Raw genomic sequence first — 10,277 nt, forward strand, 5'->3', positions numbered from 1 at the left:
GTAGGTCTAGTATCCCTGAGCACATCCATCCGCTCTTGGGTCGGATCCCGCCCACAGCACCCTGGATGGATGATCAGCTTGATTGACAGATGGGTTCCACCAGTCCCCCACTGTGATGATCTGTCCCCGCCCAAACTGAGCCCTCTGGTGGCCTGTGTGTTTGAATAAAAAAAGATAATAAATAAAAATTTATTGAGCTTGTTAACTGCCAGAAAGGTGGCAGTTAGGTTGTAAGGAAGATACACAGTTATTTTCTCAAGTAAGCAGCTCAGTGATGAGCAGTTAGACAATTGGTTCCTTAAATATGATTTGTGTGTTAATAAATGATGTTAAAACCAGAAGTGTCATAAATCCTACATGAGACCATAAGTCTTTAGTGCTCATGACAGGCAACAGATCTGAATAACTATCTAGTTGGTTTAAAAAATTGAAGGTAGTAAAATATAAATAGAATAAGACAGGTTAATATTATGCTGTATTTTTCTACAAGTGAACCTGAAAATAACATTATTAACAAGAAATAATTAAAAGAACTCAGCATTCTACATCAAGGTGCTACAAGCTGCCCTGGATATATACATCTTTACATCACTGCAGCATTCATTTAGATAAAAAAGGCAAAGAAAATGTAAAGTTCTTACAGTAAGAACTTCTTCACTGAATTGTAAATAGTGTCCTGCTGGGCTCCACATAAATGGATTGCTCTATGATCTAATTTTTAAGTGGGTAATGCTATTCCAGAATTAGCTAAATTAATGTTCATAATAGATGGTAGGGGGGACTGAAATCCTAACACTTCACACTATCACAAAAAACATGTTTACACTTTTAAGAAAAGCCAGAGAGCAACAGCTAACTCACCCAGAATGATGTCAGGGTAGGGAAGAGGAACCAATAAAAAGATCCTGTTTGTAGCAGGAAGCAACAGTGTGTATGGGAACTAAGGCCTAATCCCACTGATTTGAAACTACCAGTTGTTTCAGCCATGGTCTTGTTTATGGCTGTAGCTATACATCAATAAAACAATTAATGTAGCACGTTAACTTCTGAGTAGACTACATGTAGCACCTATTTATCATAAAATACATCATCAATGCAACAAAAAACCTTGACTTGTAGATGCCTGAGTGACAGTTTCAGTGACATGTTGCATTCCTATCTAAGGTGCTGGAGAGTCATTTCAACCCAATACTCTCTTACATGAATAAAAAATAATATTTTTAGCAGTTGCCAGTCAGGTTTTAGAGACCACCATGGCACACACAGCCCTTGTGAAGGTTTTTAACAACTTACGTTTAACAGCTGACAGAGGTGGCTGGGGAGAGGACTGTCTGGGCTTCTTTGCTGAGGCTGCTGCCCCCGCGACCCGGACCCAGATAAGCGGAGGACGACGAGTACGAGTACCTTTTCTCACATGCAATTCATGTTGGTGTCAGTCAGAGACTCCAAACACATTACTCTGTGCTAGCCAACTTGCATCTGCTGCCAGTATGTTCCATTTTGATTTTAATATTTTATTGATACTTCTTAAAGCATTAATGGCATTGCTCCAAATTATTTCAAGGATTTTTTGACCCTCTATGTGCCTGGGCATTTCCTCAGATCAGTGGATGCAGCTCTGCTGGTTGTTCCTATCCTGGCTTGTGACCTAAAGAGACCAAGCCTTTGCCATTAGAGCCTCCAGACTGTGAAATACTCTTCCTATTGAAATCAGATAATGCTACATCATTTATTTGCATCTTTTAAATACTTTCTTCAGAACTTTCTTATAAAAGAAAGTGTTTAGGAATGTTTAATATGTTGTTAGGTTTTATTCCCCGGTGTTTTTATGATTGATGTGACATAGGCGCAGACACTTCCAGCTGCCTCTCTGTCAGCTCCACTAAAATTGTGCTAAGTTTGGGCTCTTGAGTCTGCTTTGCGAGCTATGGTGGGGCTTGTGTGGTTGGTGTTGGACGGTGGTGGCATATAACTGCAGGCCATCGCTTGGGTGAGGGGTTCAGCTCGCCAAGCTGTGGGCTCTCCTACTGCTGATTTCTGGCTAGCCAGGTCTATGCTTTCAAATGTAAATATTAGTTAACACTGAGAAGAGATGGAGAAGAGTGAGTACCAGCTGAACTAGCATCCTGCTAGCCATTGTACATTAACCAGGAACTGTAATATCCCTTGATTCATGAAACTTGGCTAAATCCTGCACAGCACCATTCAACCAGGTGACTCCATTTCTACTGCCAATCCAACAGTGCATAGGACACTGGAAAGGGAGGGAAAGGAGAAGTGCGCTTTACGGTGAATAAGGACTGGTGTGCCGGTGGGAAAGTGTGGTGTTCCCTGTTAAGCTGTGGGTAACTGCTGTAATATTTTACCGTGCAGACAACCACGGAGCAGCACTGCTGTGTTCAGGAAGAAGCAACCCTGTGGTCGTCTTGTTGTGGTCAGGATGTGTGGGCAGTTAAATCATTCCACAACAAGAAAACCATGGATTACCAGAACCATCCAGAATCATGGACAATTATGACGCACCAGCCAACGATGTAAGAAGATGAAAAAGGATTAACTCACAGGGCACAACTTAAAGGAGCTGATGAGTTCATTTTACCAGAGTTGTACTACTAGTTTGTGTTTGTGTGTTTTATGAATGAATGGCTGGGAAAATGGTCTACTTTCTGGAACCACTGCATACTTATGATGTAAAAAATACCATGCAGCAACTGCCAACAGTAATTATGTAAAAGAAAAAAAAAAAAGAAAAAAAAACAGGTACCTGTGATTGGCCAGCTGACTTTGTGGCCCCGTCTTCTCAGCTCCTCTGCTACCTCCTGGTCGATCCCCTCCTCCAGATTGACCAACCACTGATGAGCTAGACAGAGAATGTTTAATCAGAATCAGAAGATATAAATTTGTCACATACACTGTCGTCTTTCACTAAATTCCCACAATTCTCATCTCACATACAAATTATGTTACATTTTACAATGACATCTGACAGTAGAGGAGAACCATGACTTCATATGACCATCGCCCTAAAATATGATGAGGCACAGCCATATCGTTCATAGCCAATAAACATAAACTCTGGTATCCCAGGATAGAGAGCTGATTATCCAAAGTCATTAATCACATGTATACTATACTGTTTTCTGTGTGTGTGTGTGTGTGTGTGTGTGTGTGTGTGCTATGGAGGGGCAGGGCATACTTTTAGGGTCATAGTGTACATAGACTCTTGGTGCATCCAGAGCTTGTTGAGGATTCATCCCAAACTCCAACATGTTTAACAACACCTAAACACAAGAGAAACATCAGTTATTCACTCATTAACACAATAAACTAAGACTGAACCGTGATTAAAGTGAGGTATGTTCAAATTCTCTGTGAATTTATACACACTTATACACTAAATCTTTCCAATGCCTGATCTAGTCGTATTCATTTATTTAGAAATGGACAATGAAAAGTTATATTATAGAGAATTTTCTGCACTTACCTGGACATGTCCTTGCGGTTGCATAAAACCCCCCATCACCCCCAGTGCAGCGAGGAGTCGTGGTTTTTGTGATTTGGTTGCAGAGACAGTGAGAAGTGCAGGTATTATGGTGTGATATGGTCGCTTCCCCCCTGCAACACAGTTAACGTGATCACGATGCAGAGAGAAGCAGGCACCACGATTCTGTGAGAGGGAAAAAGAGATTTTATATAAAGATACACACTAGAAATCAAGCTTTTCAATCTCCTCATTCAGTTTTATGTTTTAATATTTTAGCGTGCTTCTCGAAACAGTCTGGAAATTCTATTTTTACAGTGGATAAGCTGTATGAATGATGTTAACTGTATGTTATCATCTTACTACAGCAATATGTCTTTATAGGTTTGGTTTAATGATTTTCAAAAATATTTCCAAGTTAGCACACCATGCATACCATACACTCGCAAAGCTCAAGCACATTCCTGCTCTCCTAAGGTAATGATACCATGCAAAACATTCTCAAAGTATGAAATTTTTAAATTTCATTCTCACACTTATGCTGCTCCTCTGGTAAATGACTGCTGTTCATCAAATCCACTGATGTAACCACCTACTCTGCAGTGTCTAAACAGTCAATAGGTTACCATCGCTATCTCACATGCATATACATATCCTCTTGCTGACCCCCCTGACCTGTAGTGAGAATCCACAATCCTTAGGGACCAGCCCACTTCCAAAACTCATATAGTTGCTGTTGACAAATGAACAGGCATTGCCCTCACTGTCAATCACACAGAAATAGACAGTGTCACTTCCTGTCGTTGGGCCAGGCTCCACTTCTTTCATGGTCCTAAAGATACACACACACATACAACAATTAGAACACACACATAAATCACTGTTGTTGTTGTTGCTGTTTTTGCCGTGTGGTTATCGAAAATGTTTGGAAAAAGACAAATAGGTTTAACTGGGCTGAGGAGAAACTTGTGCTGGTCAAAGGATATGTCAAAAACATATTGCAGAGTTACATCATAAGATCAATACCACTATCATGCCTGTACTGTAAATATACGGCAACAGCCAAATCAAGTGAACAAGATATAACATGTTTATCAGGTGAGTTACTGGCAGGTAGATTTTTGAACTTTTGACGGGGCCAAGAAGGGCATTTCACCCTGTTTCCCATCTTTATGCTGAGGTTAGCTAACCATCTTCTAGCTATAGCTACATATTCTAGCATACTCTCATGAGGGTGATATCAATTTTACTCATCAAATTCTGCAAAAAAAATTAGAGTATATTTAATTAAAACATTGATCTATATTTTTCAGTGTTTCCCTTTGCTTTTAAAATTTCCTTACATTTTTTTAATGCCATGAAATAAATATTTTCATAAGAAATATCAGTGGATCTTTTTTTTAATCAAAGACATTTAATAGAAAAAAAAGGTCCTGAATAGAATTACCCAGGCCGCACCCACCAACCTCACACACTGGAAGCAGCGGCTATCACTTACATAATCTTTATAATTGTGTGCTTTCTCATTCAATGTCCTCTCACAGCATGTCAGTCCAAATGTTCCTGTCAGCGTACATCACAAATAAACCATATGCCAGCCTTGGTTCAAACATGTTGTAGGGTGTTGGCCGAGAAATCTGATTGCCAGCTCTATGTAAACACAGGTTTTACAGTAACCATTTTATTGCATTACAAGGAAACATGATCTGTAATTTCCTGCCATCACCTGATTTCTATAAGTTACCTGCATGTATACATAATGACAGTGGAGACAACATTTTTCTTACTTTTTGTATTATGAGAAACATCAGGTTCTGCTTCACATTTCATTTAAGGTTGGTTGAATCATCAAAGTGATACTAAATTAAAAGAAAGTGTATGGTTGGTGTTTGTATTTGTATGTGTTGCCTGATGCAGTAGTACACCCTCAGGGAATTAAGGTTATTAGAGTATGAAACAACGGCAACAACAGCAGGATTTAGTACGACAAATATGTCTGTGTGTGTGTGTGTGTATGTGTGTGGAAATCATCATGTTGTTTTATACTTTTATAGTCTCTTTGTCTATTTGTGTTAGAACTGATAAAGACTTAAAGTTCAAAGTCTAAAGTACTGACCAGTAAATATGTGTTGGTGCCAAAACACACACAGTTGACGGAGCAGTGGAGGAGGGACAGAGGCATAAAGGGATGGACAATAAGGCCGGGGGGGAAGTAAAAGTCTACAGTCCTATCTAAAGTCAACAGAGCATGACTGGTACCCACTGGTACTAACAGACACACACACTTGCACACACAGAGGCACACACCTGCCCATGCTGATGCGTTGCGCTCGCTGGTGGCTGTAGCTCTTGTCCAGTAAGGTTTCCAGAGGGATGGTCACATGGTCTGGGTCGCCCAGGTAACGCAGAGCATCTGCTACTGCCAAGCGCACAGCCTCCACCAGTGTGTGGATGTAGTCCGAGCTGTTATGGCCTGCAGCTACATACACACACACACACACACACCCACACACACACACACACACACACACACACACACACACACACACACACACACACAACAGATTAGTGCAAATCAAATTCTATGATCCACAACCATTTCATTGTTTGTGTGACTTGTGGTTTTGTCCCCTTCAGGGAGTACAGGAGAGGTCCACAGCAACTTTAAATACATATCGTGGACATAATATGATGTAACTTCCAAAATCGACATGTCATCGTCATTTTTTCCGTTCTTTCTTCTTTTTGACTTGCTGTTACTAAAGATATTGGACATTGTGGGAGTTACCCATCAACATATACCTACTTATCCTGTAAAGGGTTGCAGGGGCCGGAGCTTTTCCAAGCTGACAAGGTGCACCCTGAACAGGTCGGCAGTGCTATCACAGGACTCCTAAGAGTCACAATACAATCAACTTAGAGCTGCCGCTTGAAAGTCAGAGATTCAAATCATCAGTCAGAGACCCCTCAGTCAACTGACATTGCCTCAAGTTGAGCTGTCTTTTTTTTTTCTTTTTTTTTGCTGGTCACTGCACTGTGCAGTGTACATCTGGAGATGTTCTGGTGTCAAAATTTTGCTGCAGAGTGAGCGCTCTTGACTTCAGGCTACTCTTTGGGACAAACAGCTGAGGACACAATGCAGCAGCACATAGGAGGAGAGACTTTGCATCATAAGGCTCTGAGGTAACATTACCATCTCTCTTCTGCTTAGAAGTGGTGAATTTACAGCTCACAGCAACTAAATATGATACAGTCTCTGGCTTTTGTTTGATACCTACACTTCTGATCCACTGTTAGCACAGTTAGCTTGTTTACTATATCACATGAATGTCGCTGTCACACTAAACGTCTAGCTGAAGCCTTTTCAAACTTTCAAACTTTATCATACAGCCAAATCTTATCTGACTGGCGTAATTCTGAGTCGGGTACAGCCCTATATCAACTTATCGAGGTCATCAAAAATGATCAACGTCATGTCCATATATCATATGATGTTGTCCTTGTGTTTATATGTGTTTGTGTTTGTCTACATCATAATGACACCAACATTTTAGCCAACATGATGACAAAGTAAACAGCAGGTCACCGTTTTAAAAATTTTCACAGCCGCAAAGCAATTTTTCACAGCGCCTAACCCCACTCAACAGAAAAGACTATGTTGAGACACTTTTTGCTATCATTTCTGGTCATGCTGCTTCTGTCTTCTCATCTCCTCTCTGTCCGAGTTTCAGCATGGGCAGAGCTAAGCCCCTTCATGCACACATTTATTTAAATTTCATTTTTTTATATATTTCATTTATTTTCCCCCACATTCTAATTCCAGTCTGAATATTCTTAAGAATTAAAGAGTTAAATGCTTTCTGAAACGGTGTTCTTGTGTTACTATTTTAGTGGCAAAAGTGATCGCAAAACAACATTTATTTCGTGTAATGGAAATGGGCCACGATTTAAGAGGAAAACATCTAAACCCAGGCAAATAAAACCAAGAGTATATTTTTAAATATAAGTATGCTAATGCTTTATGTTTTTTGTAAAGTACATTTTGACTCATCCACATCACCAGATTAAAATCTATATTGAGATCTGAGGTCCTACTCCGTCTCTGCTGGTATGTTGTATCAGCATTCCAGTGAATACCTTTGAGAGGGAAGTTCTCCAGGATGTTGAGAAGCAGCAGGGCAGTCAATCCCTGACTGTTAGGAGGAGGCTCCCACAGACGCACACCCTGAACACACAATGGAGTCATTGCCTCTGCTTACCACGCTATCAAAATACACAAAAAGTGCCTGTGATCGCTGACCTCACCTTGTACTCTGTGCTTATGGGGGAGATGACCTCACTGTCATGCCTGCTGAGGTCATCCAGGGTCATGACTCCTCCGTTTTGGTTGATGATGTCAACGATGGCTTTGGCCACTCTGCCCTGGTAGAAAGCTGGTTTGCCACACTCACCGAGCTCCTGTCAACACATCAGTCCACCAATCTGTCAATCAGTCAACTTTCAATACATCAGCCTATTCTGCCTGTCCAGCTACATGTTTTAAACCCACAGCTACAAACACAAAGACATTAAAAATATGAAGTTGTGTGTGATGTAATGCCATTCATGAGCCTAGAGTTTGAAAGATATGCGGATGATGTGTCTGCTATTGTGTATATCTACAAGTCCAATCAATTTTAGCAAACGAACAGGATGGTGTGTGTGAATGTGTGATTTTTCACCACAAGAAAGTAACACACTCCGTCATCACTGAGGAATGACTGTTATGATGCCATGGAAACAATCCATCAATGAGGCTGAGGTCACTGCTATTGTTCTCTTGTCTTAGGAACGTGTGTGTGTGTGTGTGTGTGTGTGTGTGTGTGTGTGTGTGTGTAGGTTATCATGGGCGTACTTGGCAGAGCTCCTGCATCATTGAATTACTAAAGACTGAGTGTTTGATGTAGTAATATAGTAGAGCATTGATCAGCGCATGCTTTAATGGTGACACACCAGCAGACAAACACACACGGTGGGGTCAGCCATCGCTGCAGTGACAGGAAACTACAGAATGAGTGTGGTTTTATGAATGCTACATTGTCCACACACACACAAAAAATCATAGTAGAACATTCACATGAGGGATTTCATGCCAATCCACCCAGTGGTTGTTGAGATGTTTCAGTCTGGACCCACCAACCATAAAATCAGGTCAACATTTCAATAAACTGTAACCAAGATCAGGAAACTATTTACAAGTGCATTAAACCATGAAGAACTCCACTGATGAACATACAGGCTGACTGACCTCAGCATCACCTGTGATGCACACTGTTCTGTGGAAACCAACACTTTGATTTACTGTTATTGCTTTTAATTTTATTATGGATATAGATTATGTTTTTATTGTTTACCACCTTCACCTTCACCTTCACTCCCACCTATCCTGCTCCCTTTCTTCTTTTTCCATCCATCTCCTCCTCCTCTCTCTTTTAACCATTTCACCTTTCACTCATTCTTGAGAATTAGGACAAAACCTTATTTTGGGTTGTTGTTTTTATTTTTCATTCAATTAGGCTGTGAAAATATATTTCTTGTTATAGGCCAGCCACCCAGTGATTTATTTTTATCTTTAATAGCATACATGATGGTTGTCAGAGGTAAGATCTGATGGAGTTGACAGAAAGTTATATATATACGTATATGTGATTTTCACAGCAGTCCTAGTGAGTAGCCATTTTATTTTTCACTGTTGCTAAGACTTCTCTTAATGCTCATCAAAATACACATTTTTAAACCATTATTCTTATTTAGTTCTGATTTAGAAGGGCTACAGAGTTGACATGATATGGTCGAGACACACCCAATAGGAATATTAATTAATGATTTATCAAGAAGTAGAAAGTGTACCACTACCTGAGCAGCATTCACACCTCTTTGGAAACCAGTAAGTGGGACAGGAGTCCTTGTGATATAGCTAACCCCATTTATACATGATTAAATTATGTTTTTGTAGAATTTTGACACCATTGAGAAAAATCTGGGACACATCTTTAAAGTGTTAAATTTTAACACTGATGTTATCAGTACGTACTGTTAGTTTCAGATTTTGAGGACTTAAAACACTTTTTTAAATGTTTGAAGCTGGCAATTCTTGTCTGGGACAAGGATGTTTTCTGGCACAGGGCAAGTTTATAAGTTAAAAAAAATGAAAGATCAATATATATATATATATATATATATATGTATATATATATACATATCATATTTGTTTTAGATATGTAAATCCTTTAATAATAATGTTTCACCCCAAGAACAGAATTATAGTGTCAATAAGTTAAAAAGGGCTTTTTTAATAAGACATGATTTTTCCAAATCCAAAAGAAAGGGTGCTTTGCGTTTCTGTCATCACCATGTCTGCCTTTCCTTGTTCGCTTTCACTCCCTCCTCCACCCTTCCCTCTCTTTTTGCCTCATTAAATATCCTTCCTATTGTGCCCACCCATGTATACCTCCCTCCCTTCATCTTCCTTGTTTTCCTTCCATGTTGAGTCCATCACACTAATGGATCCATGGTTAATTACCCACTATGCCCCTGGGTTCATCCAAGGTCTTCCCCATAGAAGACTAGGAGACAATGTTAAAGGGCCAGTGTGTAAAATGGGTTGAAAACAGTGACATCAGTGGTCAAATTCTAGATTGCAGGGCTCACTCGCTCACCCCTCCCGTCGGGTAAATGACAGTGGCCTCGTAGGGACAAAAAGCCTTGCGCAGACACGAGTTTTTCAGGAGTAGGTCTATCTAGCGACGAGGTGAAT

General features: G+C 40.1%; 1 protein-coding gene across 1 annotated transcript in view; it reads right to left on the minus strand.

Moving 5' to 3' along the window:
• LOC126397221 (glutathione hydrolase-like YwrD proenzyme) overlaps positions 1–10,277 on the minus strand; it is a 15,114-nt gene continuing 4,837 nt past the window's right edge. Inside the window, exons 5-12 of the mRNA XM_050055826.1 lie at positions 7,787–7,939; positions 7,619–7,706; positions 5,789–5,960; positions 4,157–4,313; positions 3,485–3,667; positions 3,197–3,281; positions 2,765–2,860; positions 1–152 (exon numbers count right to left, since the gene is read on the minus strand). Coding sequence (XP_049911783.1) covers positions 7–152; positions 2,765–2,860; positions 3,197–3,281; positions 3,485–3,667; positions 4,157–4,313; positions 5,789–5,960; positions 7,619–7,706; positions 7,787–7,939 — 1,080 coding nt within the window. The 3' untranslated portion in view covers positions 1–6. The remainder of the gene's footprint in view (positions 153–2,764; positions 2,861–3,196; positions 3,282–3,484; positions 3,668–4,156; positions 4,314–5,788; positions 5,961–7,618; positions 7,707–7,786; positions 7,940–10,277) is intronic.

Source organism: Epinephelus moara, chromosome 10 (genome assembly GCF_006386435.1).
Source record: "Epinephelus moara isolate mb chromosome 10, YSFRI_EMoa_1.0, whole genome shotgun sequence".
NCBI classification, from domain to species: Eukaryota; Metazoa; Chordata; class Actinopteri; order Perciformes; family Serranidae; genus Epinephelus; species Epinephelus moara.